This window comes from Drosophila mojavensis, unplaced genomic scaffold (genome assembly GCF_018153725.1).
Source record: "Drosophila mojavensis isolate 15081-1352.22 unplaced genomic scaffold, ASM1815372v1 contig_16, whole genome shotgun sequence".
In the NCBI taxonomy this organism is placed as follows: Eukaryota; Metazoa; Arthropoda; class Insecta; order Diptera; family Drosophilidae; genus Drosophila; species Drosophila mojavensis.
The window spans coordinates 10,996,840-11,023,974 of record NW_025318693.1 but is presented as its reverse complement, the minus strand read 5'-3'; the positions used below and the strand labels follow the sequence as shown (position 1 = coordinate 11,023,974).

Sequence of the window (27,135 nt, the reverse complement as noted above, 5' to 3'; positions counted from 1 at the left end):
TGTGGACTTCGAAGCACGTAGACAAGAAATAATTCGCTATGTCTGACTCTGATGACGATTGGTTCAACAAGGACGAGGATGAGCTTGTGGAAAATCTACAACAACAACTAAAGCAAAAAGTTGTCAATGAGACACGCGAGGAGCGCATTGACTTTTGCGACAGACCTGGTAAGAAAATAAAACTAAAATGAAAGCTGAATATAATTTTCAAATATATTATATTAATATTAAATAGACAGTTATCTCCAACAACTTAGTTTCGATGACCCACAAGATGCTAAAAGTCCCGGTCGTTTTACTACCGCTGAATTTGCAAAGGCACTGAAGATGACGGCACTCGAAATGTTCCTCTACTTGATGTCCGGACCGCGTAATCTCTTCAAAGATCAGATACTGTCCAATGATTCTCACAAACGTGTCGTTCAATATGTGCAAATACTGTCGATACTTTGTCAATTGGAGTTGGGCGGTTTTGATGATCAATTCCTCTCTGGTTTTGCCACGCAATCGGCGCTCTTTGAGCACATTAAACGCGTCGCCCTGAAAGTCTTTGAATCAAGTTCCAAATATAGTTTAGATGACGAAACTCAATTGTTGCTGCGTGGCTTTAAAAATTTGCTCATTCGTGCTCACAGGATGGGTAAACTACAGCCATATGGATACGACCTAATCGAAAATTTTAAAACGTTGATCTCCAGTTGTCAAATCCCTCAGCTATTAGAACATCCGCTGTGTGTGGAATTCGTCAAAGACTTGCAGGTTCTGCCCAGTGTTGTATATGTAAAGAACGAAATCTATCCTAATCTAGATCAATTACTACGAACTGATACCGTCGATACCGAAGCTAAAATTGCACCTGCACCCAACACTGTCGACGTCGCTCGCTATATAGACTGGCACCGTCAACTACTCTGCGAGGACTTTATGCAGCCATTACGTGAATATGTACAGCGCCTTCGTTCCAAGAATAACCTCGACGAATTGGTGACGCAAAATCTACTTTTCCCCCAAACACAGCTAATATTGAATCCAGTATTTAAGGAAGCAGACCGAAATAGTTTAATTTTCATGAAATTCGTTGCTCCTCATCAAGATGAAATCAATTACCTAAAGAATGTTAAGGGTGGAACTTTGCTGTGTTTCACTACCAGCTTTGATTTTGATAATCTAATTTTAGCCACTGTAGCGTATACTAGTCCCGATATGATACGACAAGGATATGTAAGTTTGTTTTAATTATCCTTTGATGATCAGTTTCTTAATTAAAATATTCTTTAGCGAAGCGTGGAGATTGCTAAGCAGTACAATATTGGTAATATCTATAACAAAAATTTGATTATGTTCGAGACACCGGTATTCTTTGAGCCCTATTTGCGTGTCCACAACTATCTAAGTACCTGCAGCGCGGATAATTTTCCTATGAGACGCTACATTGTTGAGGGTGAGGTAAGTGGGGTACGCTAAGTTTGCTCACGTTAACATTAATCATTGAAATTTCGCAGGTTGATGTTCGCCCACCGGCTTATATTCGGCCAGATATTCAATTAACTTATTACAATACGCCATTTACGGCAGCTGAGCCGCCGCTGGAGACGAAACTGAATCAATCACAACGAGGCGCTTTAGGCGCTGCTCTTCGCAACGAATTCTGCATTATACAAGGACCACCGGGCACAGGCAAAACGCATTTATCCGTAGAGCTGGTCAACACTCTGCTGCAGAATGCCGAGCGTCTTAAATCGGGGCCCATTGTTGTGTTGACCTACACAAACGATTCGCTAGATAAATTCTTGCTGAAGGCCGCCCAGTACACGGACAGCATTGTACGCTTTGGGAATCAATCGCGTTTGCCTGAAATCGAGAAATATAATGTTCGCTTAATGACCGAGGATCACCTTGTGCCGCCGCGCCTCAAACGGCTATGGTGGTTGGTCAAATGCGAGTATAAGGAACAATTTGAACGATTGCAGACTTTGCATGCCGATTTTGATGGCTCCGAACCTGCCTATTTAGAAATACAGTCGACACGAGAGCAATTGCAACTGGTTGCCGAAAAGATAAATACGCTGCGCACAATATTCCAGTTTCATCAGTCACGCGATAAGGCTCTGCTAGCCATGACAACCTCATGTGCTGCACGGCTCAACTTTCTATTCCGTCTGCTTGAAAGCAAATGCTTTATCTTTGAGGAGGCTGCTGAGATAGCTGAACCACATATCCTGGCATGCCTGACGCCCTACACGGAGCATGTCATACTGATTGGCGATCACAAGCAGCTGCAGCCACATACGGGAAACTATACGCAGCAAGGACTTCAAGTGTCGCTCTTCGAGCGCTTAATTACGAACGATTTTCCCGCAAGTGTCCTCAATGTGCAGTATCGTATGCGCAGCTGTATTGCTGAGCTCTTGGTACCCATTTTCTATGATAAGCTTATCACCGATGATTCGGTGCAGGCCTACCCAAATGTGCCAAAAATGGCAAAGAACATGTACTTTGTCAATCATACGCATCCCGAGGAGCAGATGGTTTGAATATTTGTGTTGATTGGTTGCTTTGAATTGCCGTTTAATTATATCCTTTTGATTTATAGATGGACCTGTCCTTTATAAACAAACATGAAGCTGAAGAGTTGATGAACTTCATGGCACATTTGAGACATGATCCTAGCAACATTGTAATACTATCGCCCTACAATGCCCAAGTTGAATACATTAAATCACTATTAATGAAAAAGAGGCAAAATAGATATTTGGTCACCAGTGTGGATAGCTACCAGGGCCTGGAAGCAAACATTATTCTACTGTCGCTGGTGCGCAGCAATACGGCCGGAAAGATTGGATTTCTCGGATTACCGAACCGCGTTTGTGTGGCCCTATCGCGTGCTCGTTGGGGTCTCTATATGATTGGCAACATGGAGACGCTGCAGCAGGGCAGTTCCGAACTTTGGGGAGCTATCAATGCTAAGCTGCTAGCAGCAAATGCTATAGGCCCAGTGTTTCCGTTGGCCACTGAAAGTACTCCTTAGGGAACCCATTTTGACAATGGCTATAAGCTGTTTGAATTATTATTGTGTTTTGTAAATAAAATACGTTGGTTTTTCAATTTCTGTATGTTTGCTTTTTAATCTAATTGCAGTTTTCTTTTCATTATTGATTTTTGTAATCAAAGTTCGCCGTACGATAAATGAAATTGATGAATTTGACTTTGTTGTCAAGAATTGTACACTTAATATTCACTATATTGAACCTGTTGTTGCTGTCAAACCGATATTTATGTTTCTTTTTTAACGTTTATGTCTTACTGTTGGCTATTACTACATTCAAAAATGTATTTTTGAAAAGTTATGCGTATGCTGCTCGCTTGGTTTTTCTTTGTCGTTGATTACATAGGATACCATAAGGCCTGTTAACAATATTTAGAATTTCTTTTCGCTGCTCTCATACATAATGCATAATATATATGTGTCAACTCTTTGTTGTAAATGTACTATATTATGTTCTTACTGTAATTTCTTAGTTCAAAATTGCAGACTTCGTAACTGTATAAACTGTATCTGTAGCTTATATATCTGTATGTATGTAGCTATCTATATGCATAAATCTGAATGTACATTATGTTTAGAGAACGCAGCTCTCTCTATGTGTTTGTTCAACGATTTCATGATATATATATATATATATATATATATATATATGTATGTTTGTATGTATATATAGTTTTATAATCCTTTCTGTGGCCCAGTTATTGTTTGCGAATTAAGGCAATTTTGAAAATTATCATCAATTGTATTTTTAAATCGTTTTTTTTTTTTAAAACTTTGTTTTTTTTTTCTTTTTCTTTTTTTTCTCTTTTTGCTTAATTTTTACAATAGTTTTTTTTCTTTTGAATTTTTTACTTAAAGTTAGCTTATTTTGTTTTTGTTGTGTGTCCATTATGTATGCATGTGTGTATGTATGTATGTATGTATGTATGTAAATATTTGCGAGTCAGCTTATGAAATATGCTAAATGTTGTGTTTTACAAGAACGTAATTTAATTATGTGTATTTATATAGTTTATTCGATGCTAAAACTGAAACTAAAATTGATAAAATAGAATGAGAAACGCGGCGTGTAAGATCAGCAAGTAAATATAAGTTTATAGACAGGTCCGCAGCTCCGTTTGCGTGTCATAGCGCCTCCATAGCATAATAGGTCGAATTTGTAGATATCCTATTATCCATCCATGGGGCGTCGGATTCTGAACGCACTTGACAAGCCAGAGCACAAAGAAGCGGATCCTCTAAAACTTCGTCATCTTAGAACTCATAAGTGAATACAACTGAATTATTAATAAACGGCGCTCTCGACGTTGAAATTGGTCGTATTTTCCTTTTGTTGTGTTTTGTTTTTGGTGATTGATGGGGGGAAAGAGGTATGTTGTGTTTTGTTTTTGTGTTTCTTCCCAATTTGGGCTCATCCGATGGTTGGCGTGGTTTGCGGTTTCCGTATTGTTCCATGGGTGGATGGGCGGTGGCTGCTGTTGCTATTGTTTTGATTGTTGCTGGAGTTTCTGCTGTTGCTGTTGCTGTTGCCGCTGCTACTGCATCCCTGATAACTGAGCTGCAGCGTTCCGCCACTGCCGGAGGCTGTCCGAATTGTGGTTGTTGTCGTTGTTACCACCATATTCGTTGGCCTACCGCGCCGTGTCTATTGCTACCGTCGATTGATCAGCCCATTTGGTGGCGCCTGCTGGCTGGCAGTGTGCATTAGCTCCAGTTCAACCAGAAGTGGAAAGTGATCGGAGGGAATATGCGGATGCGGACAACCGACCACTTTGTTTTCGCGCAGCCAGTCAGTAGAAACAGGTCCCAGCAGGCCCAACGGCACCATTCCGGTCTTTGTGTAGAAAATATAATCAATGATGCCCTTAAAATCGAACGTATAGTTGGTATGCGGCATGATGTCCTCGCTATAGGCGGAGGCAAGCTTAAAGGAATGCGTAAACTCATTGGTATCGTTTGAGAGTAACCGTTGCAGGCATAGCTTGTAGCCCATGTCTTTGAAATCTAAATGATCCATTGCAACACGCCCCTTGCCCAAAAACTCCACCACACCCGAGTCCGGCAACGAATTGAAATCGCCGCATAGTAGCAACTGAACACTGTTTGAATCGTTTTTGTGGCCAGGCCGGAAACTGTGGCTAGCTTCGTCAATGATCGTCTTCAGTTCATTGCTCAGCATCATGGTCTGTATGAGCTTGACGTCACAGAATTCGGGATCCCAATGTATGTGGGCGGTGCACACGAGCAGCGGCTGTGAGATCTGCGTTACTTCGGACATTGGCTCCCAGGCGGTCTCCTTAACTTTAAGCAGGGCGGCCAGACCAATGTTGTCTTTGGGCATCACACGATTTAGCATGTTGTCCGAGCCCTCCGCATTGGCCATGGCCAGCTGATTGAATTCAATTAAGTGCTCCTTGATCAACGTAAATCTGAAGTAAATTCAATTTTTAATTTTTATTCGAATAACAGTCTAACTTGACTTACTTTGATGTTCGGAAAAATATCGCACATCCGTCAACGTATTTTCTTTCAATTTCCGACATTGTCTTAGCACGCGACTTGGGCGAGAAGATGCCCTCGTATCCATCGTTCTTCAGCTCGGGCAGGAAAAAGTGATAGAACTGTTCAGTCTCGATCTCCTGCAAGCTAATTATGTCCGCCGCATAATGCCTTATCTCGTCGATAATAGATTTCTTCCGATACTGCCAGTCCAGTGCCCACGATGGACAATATCCGTACATTTGCCGCGTCGCATATTTCTCACATAGCACATTGTAACACATAACCGTAAATATGCCTGCAAATTAACAAGTATTTAGTAAAATAATATTTATGTGTCCATAAAGTTGCATTATATATTATTAGTATATTCTTTAAATTTATAGTTAATATAGGAACATTAAAATTTAAATTGAGGCACTTTAATACCATAAACTTTGAAAAACAAAAATAATTCCTTGGCTAGCCAAATGATTCATGATAATGGTTAATTTAACACAAAGAAGTTGTCCAAAATCAAATGTAATAAATGTTCAGATTAGTAATGTCTGGGACTTTATTTTAGATAAATATTAAGACGTAATGCAAAATAAGCAAACGATGTCGTAGTATAGTACGATAGACGAAGACCTCGGAAATTCAAATTAAAATGATGATCTAAATATCGATACAGAAAATATATATCGATAAACCTGTGCATATTTTACATGTTACTAATTTGGCAGTTAGTTTTTGAGTGTTACATAAAACTGCACGCGATTGCATTAAGCTTGTCTATTAATGCAACTGCGCAATTTTTGAATGACTACATGCATGCATTCATACAGCCAGATATGTACATATGTATGTATGTAGTTAATTCATTTGAGATTATTTTGCTAATCGTCCTCTTTTACGATTTAAACATCTACTTACAGGCTGGTCGCGATTTGTTGGGCTTAGCGAGCGGCAGCCATGGCCTCTGGGGCGGTGGATTGACGGTAACTGTAAAGAAATGAAAAAAGAGAGCAAACGTTAGTTGCATATTCGATGAACTGGTTGAGGGGAAAAGTTAAAGAGACGATTATGAAATTAGCGCCCGTACACCCGCACACACACGCGCATACACACATATACAGCTGCACACCCCACTGACACACTGCGATCTCTTCTTCACTGCCTTTTACTATTGTTGTAGTTGTTGTGATCGTGTTCGCGAGCGGTGAAAGTGACATGCAAAAGCAATCAAATCGCTTCCGCCTTCGGTTCGCTAGCAAATGGCAGTCAGGCAGGCAGACAGACAGGCAGGTGGCGGCGTCACTGGCGTTGTATTTATTTCCACTATACCTGGGTTTCTCCAACTGCTTACGACCTGTGCCTGTGCCTGTGACTTTGGGTGCGCGTGCGGGTGTGGGAGGGTCACGACGCAGCGTGCCACCCCGCCGCCACCAATTCTGTTATTCGCCGTTTTTGTTGCCGTCAACTGCCGCTGAAGCTGCTGCATCGGCTTACACCATTTTCTTTGGGGATGTAGCTGGTATTTTCGCTATCGCTTCTTCTGCTGCTTGCCGATTCTATTATCGCCTGCCTATTTGGCGCCGTTGTGCGTGAGCGTGTCTGCGTATTCTCTGTCCGTGGAACGAACGTGTTGCTGCAGTTTGCTGGTGCTGTTGTTGTTGCTTGCTCGCGCGCTCTCGTCTGCTCAGCAGCTGATCGCGCGCTCTTGGTACTCGATTGACTCTCACGAGCGAACAGGCGGCGTTGTCGGCGCAGTTATTGTTTTTTCTTTTGTTTCACTTGGCCGGTGTGTGTGAGTGTTTGTGTCTAGTGTGTGAGAGTTTGAATTTTGTTTTGTTTTGATTTGGAAGACACTACGATTGTTTTTCGTGTTTTGCTTTTCTGTTAATTTTGTGCAAACGGACGAAAGACGATGAAAAACTTTCACTACTTTTTTTTATTTGTTTTTACTTTTTTTTTGGTTTTTTAATAAACTTTGGGATTTTTCATAATTTTGTTGTTGCTTTATTAGTTGTTGGTCGACTGCGTTTTAGTTGTACTTGGGTCTTATATTCATTCATTTAACTGCCTCTAACATCGAAATTAACTAAATTTGCATTGCATTTTAATAGCTCAGCTTGTGGAGGATACTCCTCAGTAGTTATTTAATATTTTTGTTTATGGCTTCACAGAATGCAACAAATTATTAAAAAAGAAAAAAAAAGAACAAAATAATGTAATGTTTTGTTTTTGTGGGTGTATAGAAATGTTTATAATAACTAAATATTTTTAAAAAATAAAAAACAATTGACAAAAACTTGGCAATAAGCTCAATGCCAACTATTTCATTCGGGTTTTAGGAGTAGAGCACCGCAGAATTACGAAACTTTTACCAGTAAAGCTACGCCCGCCCACACACGTACAGCCCAGTCGATAATTTCGCCAAACCTATGAGTAATTACCAGAGGCAAAAAATAAAGCAGACAACTGCAGGTTATGGCGGGGGTGTCAAAAACTTGAGCACACAAATGTGACTATTCATAGATAATAAATGGGTTACAAAACCGTCAAATATATAAAACACAAGTGGCATTTGCGAACGTGCTAAACAGAAAAAAGAAGTAAGAAACGTCAAATTGAAGAATAAATGGATACTTAAAGAGTCGCATCTGTTTTGGCATGTGTCATACCTTTTAGCAGCTATTGCTTCTAATGAGTAACTGGGTTCTGTGTCTCATTCTGTCTAATATGACAGCAAATCTAATGTACATATATACATATATAAATAAATGTTGTTTCTAAAAGAATTGAACTATTTGTGTTGGTTTTCGACTTTGTTGTGTTATAAACAATTATCTCTATTGTGCAAGCTAAAAGCTGGGAGTTCGAAAGTACTGTTCATCTTCTCTATAGAATGATGCAGAATTATAAAGTTCAGTTCAAAGCTATAAAACGTCATAAATGAATAATTGTAGTACTACACATAATGTTAAATGGTTTGTAACCAAGTTTGTTTCTTTTTGTATATTACTGTACTACATAAATACTATAAATACTATAATTAATCTAAAACTCTGTAACAAATATTTGATGTAATATGTCGCTAAAAAGTATATATACATAAATCTCATAACTTGTAGACGGTATATAAAATTAAAATTTCAAATAATATAGACAAAATCTGATTTATATGCATTTAATCATTTATATAACAGACATTGGATCTGATCTTTTGATAAGATATTATTTACTCTGTATAGCTACCACAGGCCCTTTCTACAAAAAAGTTTTCATGGTCGTTGCCTGTTGCTGCAGTCCCAAACAAAAGAAATTAAGAAAAGAGTGGGAGAGAGAGAGAGAGAGAGAGAGAGAGCAAAAAATAAAAGCACAAAAAACAAAAGTTCGAAAGGCAAAAACCCAAGTGAGCGTATCGAAAAAGAAAGTGAAATTCAAATTGAAATTTGGTGCGATTAACAACAACAGCAACCCAACTCGGGAAGCCTGATCGCTGGCATGGGCTCTGGCTTTGGCTCTGTCTTTGGCTCCAGTTGCTGCCGCCTGTAACCCGACCACCCTTCCTTACCCAGCAGCAGCAGCAGCTCGTCAACATTTCGTATGCGAAACATGCGACGACAGCGATGTGGAGAAGGCTTGCTCTGAATAGAAAACAAAAGTCAACTCGCCACTTGCCACAGTTTGAGCTGCAATTAGATAACCCGTTTCATTTGCACCACTTTTTGTGGCAATAGCAACAGCAGCAGCCACAGCAATAGCCACAGCAACATCTACTGCAAATGACTGCCAATGTTCAATGGCGTTGGCCGCTAGTTGATCGCAGCTAAAACCCAATCTTGCATTGAAATCATAATAATGAAACTGAATTTAAGGTGCACCACACTAACACACACACACACACACACACACACATACCCAGAGAGAAAGAAAGAGAGAGATGCATATATCCATGTGAGGCAAACGCAACACTCAAACCAGTTGAACAGCATTTTTCATATAACATGCTGCATCGAGGCTGCATCAGTCACCCTCCCGTCAGTCGCCGAGTGTTAAGTGGCCCACGGCTGCAACTACTGCAACAACACGAGGGTCGTTTGTTCAGCAGCAAGTTGAAATCAATTAAGTGCCGATTATAAAGTTGCCCAAAAATCGTTGCATGCCATATTTCCACTTCGGTTTCAAAACCAAAACAAGAACACACAACTTTGGTATGCAGCGAATTTTAATACTTGGTTAAAGTAGACTAACTAATTTATTGTAATGGGACAGTCTACAACATTCGATCTGCAGCTTTATATTATTGCTTAAGGAAAACCGAACTTGACTTAAACAACTACAAAATTATTGCACTATTGACTTAAGTGATCTTTCTTGTTCGCGTATTTCAGATCTTAAAAGAATTCAAATTCGAATGTGAATTATTCATTAGCTAAAAGTTTAAAGATATCTTTAGCGAAGCTCTCAAAGAAACTTATTACCTAAGAATTATATCATCTCGTTTTGTTAGTAAATATATATATATCATATAGGTTAAAAGTGCATTTATTTATTATAATATTAATCCGATATCATAATCATTTTTAGATAGACATGCGTATGTTCATTCTCAAGAAAATCACCTGAGTATTATAAATCTTTATCCATATGATTTATCTGTGTAAAATTAATACCTATAAATATGCTGCCCATTTAATATGTCCGATAATTCATTTCTATAAATAGCTTTCTTTGGAACCGTTTTATTTTAATTTAATAAAAGTTGGTAGAGCTTTGCTGCAGACCGAGCACTTCCCAAACTCAGTTAACTTATCTAATTTATTAATTATTTATACTATTTATTTATTTATTTCTTAGTTATAGTTACTTGCTAGAACTATTGAAGGGGCAACCCTCGTGCATCTGACTGACTGTCAACTTACTGACTCGACAGACTCTCACAGATCTGAATGGCTCCTCGCACTGACGATCGTGAGCGCCATATTCAAAAGTCTAACAAAATAAGGCGGACTCAGAGCCCGGTCCGGTGCGGCAAGCAAATTGTGCTGCGTCACATGGAAAATCAATTGAAAGAGTCCGCGCTCCATGATTATGCAGATACGAATTGTGCTCGGTGGCTGATGGCTGATGCATTGAGGATGCTGCTGCTGCTGCTGCTGTTGCTGCTGCGTCGGCTACTGTTGCAGTTGTGTTGGTGGTGCCACAACACGAGCGAGCAGCAACCGGACGACGCATTCGCGTGGGCTTTCATTCGACAACAACTTTGGCATCTTTGTAGGAGTAGTTGTTGCTTTTGCTTTTGCTGTTTCAGTTGCGGTGGCTGCATCTGCGTCTGGGACTCACGCGATGCTGCCACGCGGTTTGGTTACGTTTATTATTTTTTTTTCTGTCGCTGATCCACTTTCAGCTCTTTTGCACGTACTTTCTCCCCCAATTGGAAAGCAAGCAACAGCGAGGCTGAGGCTGACGCTGAGGCGGCGACTGGGACCTGGCCACTCGATGCAGCAAGCAGACAGCAGCCAGCAGCCAGCAGCCAGCCTGCCACTGTTGCAAAACACCCAACAACAAAGCGAAAACTTTTACGCGAGGGCAACCCTTAAAGTCACAAATTGGCATTTCAAGCGGGTTGCCTTATAAGCGAAAAGGAAAGCAGCGCAACAGAAAGTGCTTGAATAGGTACATATGTATGAGGAGACTAATGAGTGTATATTACTGTACCACTATATCTGGCATATATTCAGTGTACAATAAATCAAATCCATGAAGAGTACTTAGCAAATAAATTTTCACCAAGCATCGCTATACATGGGACTTTATACTATGGGACTGTGGGACTCTATACTATGGTTATATGTTAGGAGAAGTTAGAAGTTTTCGATGTGACATTATAGCCGTGGGAATCAGATGATTGACCAAACTATATACGATTTCAATACACAATGTAAAGTAAAGTAATAATTATAAAAATTAACCTAACTGGAATCATAGATCAAAGCATTATAATTATGTCACCTGCTTAACTAAGAACGCTTTAGAAGATATCCTGCAGCCCAATGCAGAACGGATGCTTTAATCATTCTACTCTTCTCTTTTATACTAGCTGGTGCTCTATTTACTGCGCTTGGACGTTTCCATTTTCAATGGATTTTGAAGATTGCGAAATGCCAAAACTTGATAGCTCTAGCGGTAAAGACGTGTGCTCAACTAACTGAAGCTCGATTATAATAATCATCTGCAAATTAAATGTTGAGCCCGTTTGTTTTTCTCTCGTTGTGGTGAAATTTGTAAATTTGCCCTCGTATGCATCTCAGGTACATGATTTATTTTGCCCTGGCGGCTGCTCATTCAACTTTCTAATCATTTGCACTTCCTTTTACGCAACAACAACCTTGATAAGAAACACAGAAAATGAAAATGAAAACGAAAACGAAAACGAAAACGGGCTACGGGCCACTTCCGCAACACGAAAACACACAAACCGCTAGTAGTAATAATAATAATAACAATTTAATAATAATAATACAACAGAGAGGCGGAGCTAATACGCCGACAATTAGTTTGCTAGAGACAGAAATACTGCGCACTGTTAAATAACTAAGGAAAGTAAGAGTTACTATAGTTGCTCATTAAATCCCATTGTAACAATATTAAGATTGATCTTTAACTAAACATTTGGAATTTCGGAATTTACGATGGACCGGAAGAGTCAATAATGGGCAGTACTTCATTATTAAGATTTCTTCAGAAAAAAACTCAGTCATTGAATATCTCAACTAGTTATTCATTACATGTTATAAAATATAACATATATACATATATCGTAACATTCACTCAGGGCAAAGTTCTAATCAATTCGAAAGCCAAGTAAAGAAACAAAAATGAATAAAACATACAATTTACGATATGATAATAATTTGTTTATTAATTCGATACAAATGTAGCTAAAACTTAAAAATAAACATTTCCGATTTGTTGCTGTTTATGCATATTTATAAGAAATTTTGCGGAAATGCAAAGACAAGTGGAATACAAAAAGAGAACTAAAATTAGTTTATTTGAGACATCTTGAATATTTAATAAGCGAAATTTGGAATGAACACAGTAATGTTATGAAATGTTATATAGACAATTAAAATATGTTAATATATTATGTTATAATTATGCAGAAACTGTGCCTTTTGTCAGCAAAGAACTCGTTCGCAGCAAACCAGACAACATTTGTGACAGAATTTAAATACCCTCTATAGACCCACAAAAGTGTGCAATGACGCAGCGCAAAATTCAAAAATATAACTTGTATACATATTTTGTAATCGGCAACAACAACAGCAACAATAATAAGCGAACCAAAAATAAAGACAGTTAACATTGAGGGGAGCCCAGTTGGCTGACTCAAATATGAAGCGGACTGCAAAGAGTTAAAAGAGTGAAAAAAAAAAAAGATCTGTGCACGCCCGTTCCAATTTATGAATCAGTTAACCGGCTACTTTTTATGACATTATTACTATTGGAATTGTTATTGTTATTGTTAATGTTAATGTTAATGTTGCTGTTGTCGCTCGCATTTTTGGCACTAATATTATGTGTTATTGCAGTTATAAATACCGGTTCGCAGCATGTGCTCCAATAAATCATCACCAGCAATAACAATAACGAGGAGAAGAAGTAGAGGTACTTGGCGCTGAGGCGTTTAAAATGCATTACAAAGCATAAATTGTCATCAAAATTAAATTAAATATAAAAGCACAAAACTGGCTTAAGCCAATTAAACGATTAGGTAACAGTTATAGCAGCAGCAGCGGCAGCAGCAGCAGCAGCAGCAACAAGTACAACACACAAAAACGCTGACATCAGCAACAAATGCAACAACAACAACAATAACAACAATGTTGGCTGGCTATAAACCTACATAAAGAAATAAAATTTGTACAGCCACCGTTGTAACCAACAAAAAGAAAAGAAAACAGCCAGACAGACACGACAGACAGACGGACAGAAAAAAAGGCAGAAAAAATGTAAAAAATTAATTCATGTTGTGCTCATTTCGTGACAACAACAACAACAGAGTGCTGCAACAACAACAACAACCACAAATGAAGCACAAAGAGTCCAAATGTCTGCTACCAAAGCTTTAACACCATCTTCAGCTCAGCAGGGCAGACCAAAGACTGAGTGCAGCCCCTCTGCTTCTTCTTCGTCAGCTTCTTGCATGGGCTTTGCGTTGAGCCACCAGAAAAAGACATTAGAAGATGCAATCAAATGAATGCGAATGATTTCATAAAGCTAATGGCACATCGAACAACAATTGTCAAGCATCGGGCATTAGCATGAGTATATATGGATGTTTATATCTTTATATAATCAGCCTTGGATTTGTCTAGAAAATGAAGTGTAAATAAAGTACTAGAAAATAAATAAGCCTAAACTGAGTCTAACTAACTTTTTTATGAGCATAAAATCTAGTTCACATAAATGAAACATTTTACATTTCAGCAGTTACAATTACATATTAAGAGTTTATTTAAGAACTGTAATAATGGCCCATTTTCCTTCTTGTGCCACAGATACATACATAGTTCTATGCTAGAAAGTCGAGTTTCACATGTCGTCCATATAATTTAGTTTGTTCTTGTTAATTGCTTTGCTAATTATCGTCGAAACGTGCTAAACATCTCTGAGTTTACTTCGGTATCTTAAATAGATTTCTACTTCCCCAGTCAAGATGTGTCGATTACAATGTTCTTGTTCTAAGTTTTACCTTCAGAAGTTCGGTCAGATGATATTATAGCCACACATATATAGCTACAGGTTATATGACCCAGATAAAAGATGCTCTGAGCTATGATTTCAAAGAAAACAAATAAAAGTATTCATAATTGTTGCCATAACGTCAAAATCCCAAAATAACTCTATATAGCCTCTAGTTATAATGATCTTCAATTAAAAGATGAAATCTCTATTTTTATCGATAATTAAATTAAATTATATCGAAAATAATAAATATGAACGTTATAGTCGAATCATGTAGATGTTTATACGTCGGATCCGTAGATTTTTTTCTATATAGACAGGTTTCTGGTTTCTTACATCAACTCGTTATCCTGATTAAAACTATCTGTTCCAAATAAATTGTTTACCTCTTTTACACAGTGATATAATTAAATCCAGATATCAGAGCTATAAAAACGAGCAGCATTACACACACACACACACACAACATTGTCTGACAGGTAAATAAAGCACATATCTACCAGCTACTTCTAAGTAGTACTTTATGGCTCAGCTAGCTGCTCCGATGTGGACAGGTAAAGGCCTCAAAAGCTTCGGCAGCAAAATGTCTGTGAAAATCAGAAAACGAAACAACTCTGACAAGAAGATGAACACGAAGTAGAAGAAGAAGAAGAACGACTGAAGACAATAACAGCTTAAAACACGAACAGAGCAGGCGACATTAAAAGTGGAAAATAAATGTAATAATGACATTTGTGGCCGTTAGATTCTTAACTGTTTGACATTTTGCGTAACCTTTTTCGTAGACATTTGGCCTTTTTTTTCTTTTTTTTTGCTTGGTTCGGTTCGGCTTGCTTACGGTGCAGCCGGCTTTTATTTGGCTTGCGCATTTGCAACTGGGCTATTGGTCTAGTGGACCGAACGGGCAAATAAAAAACTTTCAATTTCATTGGAAAAGCCGTTGTGTCTATCAAATGAGGCAAGAAATGGAAATTGCAGCTGGCTAAAGCTAGCGAAAAAATGCATGCCAAATGGATTATTCACATTGCGATCAGAAAACAAAAAGAAAAGAAACAAACGTGAAATAAAAGATTCGCAGAGCAGAAAAAAAACCGCTAAGAAATCAACCAAAGCCAATAAATAAATACGCTAACAAGCATCATTATTTTAAATAGATTAAAACTATGAGAGTTTAAGCTTTAGAGAAAATTAGTAGCCAAATGATAATCTATATAAAGCGCGATATAAGCCTAATCTTATGAGAGATTGAGATCATCATCAACTGATAAAGAGAAAGCCTAATTATACTATGCATCATTCATAAATATAGAATGAGGTTTCTTGAAAGAAGTTCGCTAAGAACAATCAATTTATAGTACAGTAGAATCTAGAGAGGATCCCCCAAGCGGATCAGTTTTTTTTTTTTTTTGATTTACACAGAAATTAAAATTATCGAGAATTATTGAGAACGAATTTTTTTCATGAGGATAGATTTTTTTTTTTGGTTATCGCGATTTTCGATTTAGCGGGGTACGAATTATCGAGACTCGACATTTATGATGTAAGAAAAATAAATTCTCATGGTATATTCCCTATAAGAAAATAATTTAAGAATTCTAATTTAATGTATACCCATTAAAAGAAATCATTTTATTTCTATAACGTATAACACTAACTACAGAATTTATAGGAATTTGCTAGAAAATAATTTCACAAGAACGTAAAAACGTTGTCAAAGTTCACACCGAAATCTCCGCCTAATTTTAAATGAGAGCATTGCAAACGTGATGAAAATACTAATGCAATCTAACTGAAAGGGCATTCGGTAACAATTAAATTGTAGAGGCTTGAAGCAAAAACAGCTATAAACAAGCATATATCTTGTAGAAGACGAGGCTAACTATGGAATGCTCCGTTGGCCAGCGGCGACGAGAACACGACCTGGCGACCGAGACGTCAAGACGGAGGAGACGACGCACTTATTGACGTAGCTAAACACATTAGCCAGTGGCTGCCTGGCGTCACTTCATTGTCGTTTGAGGGGGGGCCTCGGCTCCAGCTTCGGCTCTGGCTCTGGCTCTGGCCGCTGCCGGTGTGATGGCGCAAACAGTGTTGCAAATGACCCAATTATCCACTGACCCACTCGAAGCGCGTCCCAAACGGTTGGACGATTGCCGGCACCGGGTTGTGCAAGACTAAGAGAAAGAGCAAAAGCAACAGACTGACAGAGGGCGGGAGAGAGAAAGAGGGAAAAGCCGATGTCAGCAAAGCTGTTGAAAGAAGCGACTTAGAATATAAGCGGGCTCTTTAGGAATCAACCGCCTTATTTCGCTGCTGCTGCTGCTGCTGCTGCTGGTGGTGCTGGTGGTGCTGCTGTTGCTGTTGTTATTGCCGGTCAGCAATTATTGTAGCCAAATGAATAGAAGAAAATGACGAGACCTTAAACCTAAAATAGAGACATTAATTAGCCAAATGACCGGCAATTTGTGGACGCACAAAAAGAAATTAATTCGCCAGTTACGGTTGTTACAGCGGATCTCTGCGAACATTTTCAATAAGAGCTGCCGCCGTTGCTCTCAGTGGAAATAGAAGCGACACCAGGTGAAAGGTAGCCGCACATACAGAAAGAGAGCGAGAGAGATAGAGATAGTTAGAAAGAGAGAGAGATGGTTCAAAGTTTGCACAGCAATTCAAAGTTGGGTGGCTGTAAAAATCATAAAAAATTACACAAACAAAAACAAAACAAAAATAGTTCGTTCGCTGGGCTGGCTAATGTTTTGGAAAGTTCATTCTGAAGTGCAGCCCCGGTCCCAAGATCGCTGCTCCAGTGTTGAGTAGTGTATGTTTATTTGTCAGTCTCTACGGAGTCCGGACTTGCCTATTTGTTTGTCTGTTTGTTTATTTTGAAATCGTCGACAACGGCTCGAACGTGCTCCATTAGAAATCTTGTGGCTGACTGAGCCACTGAGGAAAACAAACTTTTCGGGGCTATCAAAATAGTAATCAGATTTTTTTTTTATCTTTTTTCTTTCATTTTGCCTTTGCCTTTGCCTTTTGTTTGAACACTTTTCCACAGACAATCAATGCTTTTTCTTTCTTTCGTTTATTTATATATTTTATTGAGCTCTCGTTCACGCTTAATCAAAATAAATAATAATTGCAGTATTGTGCGAGCAACAAGAATCAAACTTAATAAAGATGCTTAACGCTAAATGGAATGAGAGTTTGATTTGAAGTACAATGTATGTATGTATATAATAATAATAATAATAGTAATAGTAATGTTTTAAAGAAAACGCCATCATTTTGTTATTTGTGCAAAAACAAGTATAGATGATAAACATACATTTGAGCTTATTTTAACACAATTACGATTACAATTACAATTACAAGCTAGTGAAAATCCTAATTAAATAAATTAGTTGCGAGCAATAATTTTTCTTTTAATGTGGGGAATGGTAACAAAAGCAGCCGGCACCATACCGGGCGGCACCGCCATTGGCCGGAACTCGGCTTGATCGTGGAAAACTGTGACATTTTTCCAGCATGCCAAGCAACAGCAGCAACAGCAGCAACATCAGCAATGGAAAACTCTAGACAAGCAATGCAATTTCTGTGCCCGCTCGTGAGTTTCTTTTAATTAAAAAAGGCGAAAACTTTTACTCGGCGCCAACTGCTAAATAAGCAGGTAACTAGGGCTACTGCTGCTACTGCTGTTGTCTTAGATTTTATGCTCAGTGATCAGAGCCTCGCATAATTGGAAAAAGTGTCTTACAAATTAAAAATCGCGGCTCCATTGATGAGCCGACAAACCTTAACCTTCATTAAAACAGCTGCAAAGATGCGAAAAGCCGACCCAAGAATCAATTTCAAATGAGTGCTAATTCAGTCAAGTGAATAATAGGTTAATGCAGATCCAAAGATAATAGCGAATGCAATGAATATATTCATTTCAATGAATACTGAATACTCGAAAGCATAAATTGAATGATTCGAAAATCTTATACTTGAAATGAATGATAATTAATAAGAAAATATATAGAGCTAGCAAATATATGATAAATGTTAAATACAAACTTTTATGCATATAGCATACAAATTAAATGCAAGAAAAAAAGTATAAAAAAATAAAACCAAAACTTTTAACACGAAATATAAATAAATCAATTCATGCTGATAGTATTATAAATTGACGATTCCAAAAGACAACCCTAAATGTATTTTTATATATTGAGAACATATAATATTATGATCTGAACTCGATTCGAGTACAACATTTGCCAGAGATCAGTGCGTGTGATTTGTCTCAACAGCATTTTCGATTTAATTAAATTCGAAATATATAAATAACTTAGATAACTAAGAAAAGTTCACTTCGTAGCGCTCTATCAAATAAATCTTATCTAAAATACAAAGAAACACACCGAATACGAAAACTACAAATACCCAAAAATACAAATTTCAAATAAGATATATGTTAATTAGGAACGTGACTTAATTAGAAACAAATTATTAGCGCAGCAAGGCAAACAATTGAGGTCACAAAAACCAAGAGCCAAACGCGAACAGCAAAAATGCTAAGAAAGTGAAACAAATATATATGTATATACATAAACATTTATGTTAAGCATTAAAATCAATATTTCCTGAAGCATAACTGAATTGATTACCCTCGATTTTCTTGACCAATTATTTACGTTGCCATCTAATTATGTCTAACAAATAGATCACCGATTTAAGCTAGTCAATTATGGATTGTTTTCTATGTTTCGGCTCAATCTCAAAAGTCTTAAATACTAAACGTTTATGCACAAATAACAAAAGAGAGCAGAAAAAAAAAACTAAAACAATTGCCAGAAAATGTTTAGCTTTTTGTATGAAGTATGCGTCATTGCTTATGATATATATAACTATATATATATATATACATATATATATTTATATATGCGGTATATAGAGTGTAACTGATAGATCTACACACTGTTGCAGCTGTGTGTAGTATTCGCATCTACAATTTATTTATTTATTTATTTTTTTTTTTAGCTGGGCCTCTTGTCAAGGCACGATTTCTATTAGTTTTGCGGCTAAAAATCTGCATAAGAGTTTTCGTTGTTGATGTTGCTGCTGTTGTCGTTGTTGTTGTGGTTGTTGTTGATGTTGTCTTTGTGGTTGAGTCGGCGCTTGTCTGAGCAAAAACACAGCGATTCCGCCGCAGTGAAAGTGAAAGTTGTAGCATGTACACATGCATATATACCTATATGTTTATATGTATATTTAAATATATATGTATATATATTTATATAGACAGATCTACAAGGTTTCCAGCGCAGACATCTTCAGTCATATCGCCAATTGTTGGCGTTGTTGTTGCGCCCATGGCGCATTCATTTCAATGTCTCATTTCATTTTTATTTATTTATTTTTTTTTTGTTTCTTTTTCCACTACGTTTCGTTTCAATTTCTCTTCAGCCGACAATTCGCTTCATTTGTGGGTTAACGGTTTTGGTTATGCAACGCACACGCCCACGCAAACGCAACCCACATGAAAACTGTTTGGCAATTAGCTCAAATTTCCAATGCGACGCCAAAGCGTGTCGATCGTAAATCCCAACAGGGAAATTTAACAAAAATGAACAACAACAACAACAACAATGACAACAGCAACAACAACAGCTGCAGCAACAGCCAAATGGTTTCGTGGGCTTTTGGTTTTGGTTTGGATTTCGTTGATGTGTGATTAGTTTATCGTCACGAGATGGTGGAAAATGCTGGCTTCAATTTTCCAACCGTGCCCAGTATTAAAGTTGTGGGTGTGGCATTGCTATCGCCGCCTTTGCCAGCTGTCATTTGGCTTGCGATATTGTCGCTGCTGCTGCTGCTGTTGTTGTTGTTGTTGTCGCTTTTGGCGTTGCCGTTGCCGTTGCCGTTGCTGCACCACACCAAGTCAAAGCAATTGTTGTAAAATTGTTGCTGCTGTGCCGTTGCCTTGCATTCAGCATTGCTGTTGCTGCTGCTGCTGCTGTCGCTCCTCTTGTTGTTGTTGCAGTCTAGGAGAAAATCCAAAGCCGTGGGCGTCACAAAATTTGTATCCATCAGATTCAAATGCTCAAAATTGAAGACAAGCGCTTCAGAGCTATAGCTGCCAGCACTATCCAAGCCACTGTCGCTGGCAGATGCTGAGCAGCTGTCACTGTCGCCAGCAATGCCCTCGCCACGACAGCCCAGACCGCCGCCACTGCCACTGCCGCTGCCGCTGCTGCTGCTGGCGTCCGCCTCATTTGGCGGAGGTTCGTTGACGGCGCATGTCTCGATCAGCTTGCGCGAAATCTCGTTGATGCTCTCGTCGAGCAGCGTTTCGGCTGCGTTGGCAGCAGCCGCAGTGCCAAAGCAGCTAGCAAACAGATCGTTGGCAATATTCATGCCGCTTAGGATGTCGCCATAGCCCGAGTCGCTCGAGTCGCTCAGATACAATGCCGGAGCTGTTGTTGTAGCCGTTGCCGTTGCTGTTGCTGTTGTTGTTGCTGATGATGTGTGGGCGTGACTGCTGCGTTGTGAGCCAATGACGCCCACAATTTCGGCGCGACTGCTGTCGCCGGTGATGGGCGCAAAATGTTCCGTCTCATCAAAATTGTTAGGCAGCGTCTGGGAGCAAATCGAGCTGGCGCATGAGCTATCCGAGTGCGTGGACGTTGACGAATTGCTCGAGTTACTTGCGCCCGGCCCGCTGGAGGAGGCATCCGACAGCGAGCGACGCAACGGATAGTCCCACAGTGAACGCAAAGGATCGCAGTCGCGGCAGAAGCAAACGCCATGGCTATGATCATGCTGCATGCCTCGATCTCTGGCCATGGGCAGCAACTGTGCATAGCTGACTGCATTAAGGGCCTGATGATGATGAGGATGGGGATGTGCCAGTTGCGGATGGGGATGATGATGGGGATGATGTTGAGGTTGATGTTGATACTGTTGTTGTTGTTGTTGATGTTGCTGCTGTTGTTGCTGCTGCTGCTGCAGTTTCGGCTGTAAATCCGCATCCATTTTCAGCAAAACTCCATTAGCGGGCTTGCGATCCTTTTTGCGACGCTTGCGCGGCTTTATGATGCGCGGCAGACAGGTGTCCGTCACGGACGACGTTTGCTCCTGGCCAGTGCAATGGCTGTTGCTGCCGCTGCTGCTGCTACTACTGCTACTGCTGCTGCTGCTGCTGTTGTTGTTGTTGTTGTGGTTGCCAATGCTGTTTAGGGTCTTCTGCTGCTCCTGGGCACTGAGCACTGCTGGAGCCGAATTTTGATAGCGCAACATGCGTGATTTGTCCGTCAATTGAAAATTGTTTACGCGCATGGGCAGCTGATAGCTGGCAGCATGCGCCGGCCAGGATTGCGGCGACAACTGCTGGTGGTGCAACTGCACATGATGTTGTTTGACGTTCTGGAGCAACGGTTGTCCCTGCGCATGCACCGCCAGCTGGGACATGGACTGTGCACCAGCGGCCGGCCACGGCTTGCCCGACTTGCGGAGCAGGCGATGACGCTGCGCTGGGGTTAGGTGACTGCAGGCATTCGATATGAGCGGTATGCCGGCGCACTCATTGATGCGCTGCTGATTCACCAGCAGCTGTTGAGGCTGTGGCACTGCCGCTGCCCCTGCGCCTGATCCTGCTCCCGCAGATGCATGGTATATGCCATGGTGCTGCAGTTGCGGATGCAAATTAAAGCAGGCAGCAGGAGCTGTGGGTTGCGCAGCATTCCAATGTGCGTGCGGCTGTAGGGATTGATGCTGCTGCTGCTGCTGTTGACGCGTGGGAAGCGCGTGGAGCGCGTATCTAGCGAACTGGCAACCGTTTGCGTTTTCTGGTGCACGATAAACGGCCACATGCGATCTCATAATCCTGCCTAGTTCGTATCTCACTTGGTAGCTGCGTCAGTTGTCCTGGTCTACCGTGCGTATCGCACATCACTTGGCCGCGTTTGCAATTTCAACACTTCAATGCATGCAGACGGCCATTGCGAAAAACATTTCCACACGCGGCAACAAAAATTCGCACGAAATGAAAAGCGTATGAAAAGTGAACTGCATAAAGGAAACTGGCACAACTGTTGATCGCCCAGCCAGCAGCAACTGTTGCCGCTGTTGATGTTGTCGAAATTACGAAACACTTGGCGCAGACGCAGCCAGCGACGGGAGCGAGACAAGACGAGACGGCGCGACAGTTAATAAACTCGTTTCGACTACGCTCAACTACAGACTTGAAGCGTCCGCTCGCGAGCCAAGCTTGTGGCAGACTGAAGCCAGTGAATTCAATTTCATTCGTGCACGAGCTTTGTCGGCCTAACAGTAAACGCACTTGAAGCCGTTATGCCCGCGCTTACGCTCTCACTCTCCCTATCTGTTACTCTCACACATACACACACAATCTTTGGCGCTTACTCTCTTTTAAGCTCAGACTCTCTCTCTTTCTCTCTCACTCTGTAAAGCTGCTGTTGCTGCAGCTCGGGCCAACGTCCAGCAGCTTTGCATGTCGAGGTCATGCAGTGTTGCTTTTGTGTTGCCATTGGTGGTGTTGTATGTTAGTTGCGTTGCATATGATTTTGGCGCTTACATTCAATTAAATTATAATTGATGTCTGCCTCATGCTTATGCTATTGCCATTATTATTAAGAAAAAACCATGAGTTTGAACTTTAATTGCCCAATTGAGCGATAGCAAACCGGCTGCGCTTTTAACCATCCTGTCAACCATGGCTTGCATTACACAAAAAGAAAATATGATTGATGTGCCGATAATTAAATACTCTTGCACGAAAATCGCAATACGTTGTCAAATATTATCTGTACATATTACTATATGTTTAATTGATCTACAACATAATAAGTAATTATAAACATATACCCTCGCAATAAATGCGCAACTGATATCTGTACATTTAGGGGGAAGAATAAAAACAAACAATGAGCATATGTTTTGATTCTGTACAAAGCAATTTTTGTATATACAGTAAATGATATGTTCCGGTCACAGTTTCAATGGAAATAACATGACATTGTATTGCTAACTATTTATAAGTTAAATATATTGCTTAAAGTAGTGCAACCAATTTAGATTATATCATTAATTTGTTTAAAACTTATTCACCTTAACACCTCTATACTAAATGACTAAAACGAAGTTAAGCAAATTTGTTGCTTAATGCATATAACAAAAGAGCCTCAACTCAATTCGTCATTCTGAATTAAGATTATATATGTATTTGTATACGAATCTGTCCTTTAATGAGTTGCAAATTTTATTGCTCAGTCGTAATACTGTCTGTAAGGGTATTCACAAAAAATATATATCGACATTTACAACACAAGAGAACTTTCTCTTTTCACGAGCCTTTTGTAACTTTCCTTTTTGCCCATATGCTCGAATACACAGACAGGAGGTCGCACAAACATTCACTCACTCACACGCGCACCCACACAAATACATTTTTAAATTTATAGAAAGAGCAGCACTCACATGATAAGTTGTCCAGCATGTGATTCAACAATTTCGTCGTTCCATTTGGCTCATTATAGATATTCATGAACTCCTTTTGCAGCGGATTGCCCATCAGACCGAGGATGACCAGATGAAACAGCTTGCCAATTTCATATGGCAGCACACGTAAAAAGTTATTGTTCAATAACAGCTCTCTGTAAATGTAAACAAATCAAATTAGATTAGCATTTACTTAGATTAGCATTTGTAACAAATGTGGATGAAGCTATCCCACCTCAGCTGTATGAGCTCGCCCAGCTCAGCGGGCAGACTGCGTAACTTGTTGCTGGACAAGTCAAGTGTTCGCAGATTAACTAACATGCCCACATCCGCTGGCAATCGAAGCAGCTGGTTGTCATTCAGATAGAGGGCTGTCAGATGCTCAAACTCCCACAATGTGGGACTGATATTACGCACGCAGCCTGAAAGCAATTAACAAAGGATTATTAATGATTGGATGATTATTAAATGTTTTTTTTTTTTTTTTATTATTTTTTTTTTTACAATTTAACATACCCGTTATTTCGAGCCCAGTCCAATTTGTCTTCTTCCCAGCGGCAATATCCTCGGCAGACAGAAATATCTGCTGCCGTCTATTCGTGCTGTCATATTTGTCTTTGTTACGAGACATTTTATAGTAATTTCCTGTTCCTGAATAGTGGAGAAACACCGTCAGTTATTTTTGACACTTGTTGGTTAGGGGAAGTTGCGCTATGGCTCTTGTTGTATTTGTTTTGGTTTTGGTTTCATTTTAGCAAGTTAGGGCTCATGTTAGGAGACAAAACCCGGCTAGGCAACGGCAACGGCAACGGCAACAAAAATTACGTACATATATGTTTGCATATGCACATATATATATAATTTGTTAAATCATTGCATTTCCCTTGCAGAAAGTGTATTTGTCATTGTGTGAGCAATACATTAAGTGATACATGTTCTTAATGAGAGCTGAGTCTCTTAATTATACATCTTTGGATAGATTTATCAGACTAAATTATCGGACAAAACAAACCAACTGGCCATCGACATTAATATATTACTATTTGATTTTTCTTATCAGACCCCCATTTTTTCCTATTAATGATGAATCATATGCCCTTCTACAATATGTAGTTGATTTTAATTCAATTATTTACAACACTTAGTTGAAGGCCGTTCACACATCTGCAAGGGTATTTAATCTTCGGTAATCCAAAGATAAATGTTTTACTGTTTTTTTTTATGAATGTAGAGGAAGGATGTTGAAACAAATCATAACCTTTCATAATAACCGCCTGATGATTTAAGCGTCTCTGCAAAATATTAACAAAGTGATTGAATTATTATTTGTATTAGTAAACAAAAACACAGACAAACATTCGCAAACAAAAATCATACACAGATGTTTAAGAACAAAAGGCAAAGTAAAAAAAATTCTTTTACGATTTTGCAAGCGCGCGCGCAAAATTCATATCAATTTTTATCTATGTATATATAAATAAATACATACACACATCAAGATGTGCATTAGTATGTATTTATGTAGTGGTAAGAAACAATTCAAATGTCTTTTGGTGGTGAAGGCAATGGATAAATACGATTTCAATGCAAATTACAGCTAGGTTAAGGCGGCAAAGCTTTATGTATATATACATAAATACATATATATATATATATATAATATGTACATATACATATTTACATACATACAAATCTGTATAATGTTCACATCGCGTTTTAGGTAAAAAGGCTGCGGATTTTGAGCGGGGTAGTGAAGAAGACACGAATTAATATTAATTATACCCAGCACTCTTTACCTATTATTTATATTCTTATGTTAGTTCTATCTTGCTCAGTTCTGTTAATTGAGTTTTATTTCTTGCCGCCTCTTCACTCGCGCCTTCTCATTGAATTACCAAACAATTTTGAATACTAAACGGTTGATTTTCCTTCTTTTTTTTTTTAGTTTTTTGTTGTTATTCTTGTTCTTTGGTGTATTTGTACAAATGTTGTTATTGACTGAAATGCGCGAAACTATAAATTTTGTACAAAAGCGACGAAATTGCTTATTCTCTTTCTCGTTTTGGGTCGCTTTTTCTTTTTTGCGCGTTTGCCTTCCATTTATTTATTGTGCGATTCGTTTTCATAGTCGCTTCTTGTTTTTGTATACATGTTGGCTTGGAGTTGCCACTTATTGTCCGGAGAGTATATGTATATTGCAAATGGGAAGAAATTGGATATAACTATACATTAAATTTAATATTTAACAATAACGATTTTGAAAGATATTTCAAATATTTTTTATTTACACAAATAATTTACAACAAACTGATTTAATCAAAACAAAACAAGCACGTATAAACACTCAAGAAACATATACACACACACATGCACAAAGTTACGGAAAGATGCACCATGCATATGTATACATACAAACACAATTAAATTTCTTATGTGCTTTTTCAGCCACTTTATATGGTTGCGTTTTAAAAATAATATTCTTTCTTTTGCTGGCAACTATTTTTCTTTATATTCGTGACTTAGCTGCGACAAACTTTTCTCTTTTCGCATATCTCTTGCACACGCTCTTTTACACTATGTGACCAAAGCGAAGAAGCAGAAAAACGCGAAATCGCAGTATGAACATATTTATTTGATCGCGACTCTTAAAATCTCTATGGCTCATAAATTGATCATATTGAGAAATGCTGGTCACACTAAGAAAAAATATATAAAGCTTTGAAGATCCTGTAGTCCAAATAAACATCAATAAACAAGTTAAAGCTCTTAATATTAATTTCTATTCTATTAACATGATCAATGATGAATTACAAATTAATGGCAAATAATGGCATAATTATCTTATTGAAATTATTTGTTTCATATTTATTCCATATTAGCATACATATACTTTAATTAAACTTAGTTTATCATTTATTTATTTATTTGTTTTTTTATTGCATGCGTAAGCAATGAAGTAATGATTACGAAGATGTTTTCGGATGTACATAGATTAGGTGATACAACGATATATATATGTGTGCATGTAGGTCAGTAATCATCCTACTTCGATGCAGAAGCGGCTGTTATGACAAACAAACAGAAGACTTCTTCTTTCCAACACTAAATCACTGACCAGAGACTAAATCAAGGCGAGCAAGCTTAGCAAGCTTGTCTTTGTAAAAGCCTCTCTCGAAATTTCTATAACCATGAAAGCAGACATTTTCTTTAGATAACAGTTCAGATAGATAAGAATCTAAATAAGGTAGGAAATTTCGAGAATAAATTAAAAAACGACAGTTAATATAATTTATAATTGTTGACATTTAGCTTTTTTCGGCTCAAAGGTAACTCTTTTTTAAGTTACGTTT

At 38.8% G+C, this 27,135-nt stretch overlaps 3 protein-coding genes across 8 annotated transcripts; 1 reads left to right on the top strand and 2 right to left on the bottom strand.

Moving 5' to 3' along the window:
* Nucleotides 1-38: 38 nt before the first annotated feature.
* Nucleotides 39-3,105, top strand: LOC6572714 (NFX1-type zinc finger-containing protein 1). 3 transcript variants are annotated; one of them, XM_001998784.4, is made up of 5 exons: nt 39-168; nt 236-1,221; nt 1,279-1,446; nt 1,503-2,528; nt 2,594-3,105. In XM_001998784.4, exons 1-5 carry the CDS (start codon nt 39-41, stop codon nt 3,026-3,028), a joined length of 2,745 nt encoding a protein of 914 aa, XP_001998820.1. In that variant the 3' UTR covers nt 3,029-3,105. The 3 variants fall into 3 exon arrangements, with proteins under 3 accessions (XP_001998820.1, XP_043863166.1, XP_032586754.1); XM_044007231.1 differs by having other exon boundaries at nt 90-168; nt 240-1,221; XM_032730863.1 differs by lacking the exon at nt 39-168 and having other exon boundaries at nt 1,130-1,221; nt 1,284-1,446.
* Nucleotides 3,106-4,039: 934 nt separating this feature from the next.
* LOC26528030 (CCR4-NOT transcription complex subunit 6-like) lies at nt 4,040-26,373 on the bottom strand. 4 transcript variants are annotated; one of them, XM_015166569.3, is made up of 8 exons: nt 26,198-26,373; nt 25,044-25,077; nt 24,302-24,436; nt 24,021-24,207; nt 23,765-23,940; nt 6,461-6,529; nt 5,531-5,843; nt 4,040-5,475 (listed from the first exon to the last, which is right to left on the bottom strand). In XM_015166569.3, exons 2-8 carry the CDS (start codon nt 25,048-25,050, stop codon nt 4,698-4,700), a joined length of 1,665 nt encoding a protein of 554 aa, XP_015022055.1. In that variant the 5' UTR covers nt 25,051-25,077; nt 26,198-26,373; the 3' UTR covers nt 4,040-4,697. The 4 variants fall into 4 exon arrangements, with proteins under 4 accessions (XP_015022055.1, XP_043863151.1, XP_043863152.1 ...); XM_044007216.1 differs by lacking the exon at nt 26,198-26,373 and adding an exon at nt 25,582-26,055; XM_044007217.1 differs by lacking the exons at nt 25,044-25,077; nt 26,198-26,373 and adding an exon at nt 25,582-26,055.
* Nucleotides 18,482-23,758, bottom strand: LOC26528330 (uncharacterized protein DDB_G0283357). Its single transcript, XM_032728077.2, has one exon. The coding sequence runs from the start codon at nt 22,145-22,147 to the stop codon at nt 20,012-20,014; it is 2,136 nt and encodes a 711-aa protein (XP_032583968.2). The 5' UTR covers nt 22,148-23,758; the 3' UTR covers nt 18,482-20,011.
* Nucleotides 26,374-27,135: the final 762 nt, after the last annotated feature.

Excerpts from the sequence above, each read along its gene's own strand:
- LOC6572714 (XM_001998784.4), top strand. The coding sequence starts at position 39 with ATGTCTGACTCTGATGACGATTGGTTCAACAAGGACGAGGATGAGCTT. Across the intron at positions 1,222-1,278 it reads ATATGATACGACAAGGATAT|CGAAGCGTGGAGATTGCTAA; the intron begins GTAAGTTTGTTT and ends AATATTCTTTAG. Across the intron at positions 2,529-2,593 it reads CGCATCCCGAGGAGCAGATG|ATGGACCTGTCCTTTATAAA; the intron begins GTTTGAATATTT and ends TTTGATTTATAG.
- LOC26528330 (XM_032728077.2), bottom strand. The coding sequence starts at position 22,147 with ATGAGATCGCATGTGGCCGTTTATCGTGCACCAGAAAACGCAAACGGT.
- LOC26528030 (XM_015166569.3), bottom strand. Across the intron at positions 24,208-24,301 it reads GACTGGGCTCGAAATAACGG|GCTGCGTGCGTAATATCAGT; the intron begins GTATGTTAAATT and ends AATTGCTTTCAG. Across the intron at positions 6,530-23,764 it reads CATGCTGGACAACTTATCAT|TTACCGTCAATCCACCGCCC; the intron begins GTGAGTGCTGCT and ends ATTTCTTTACAG.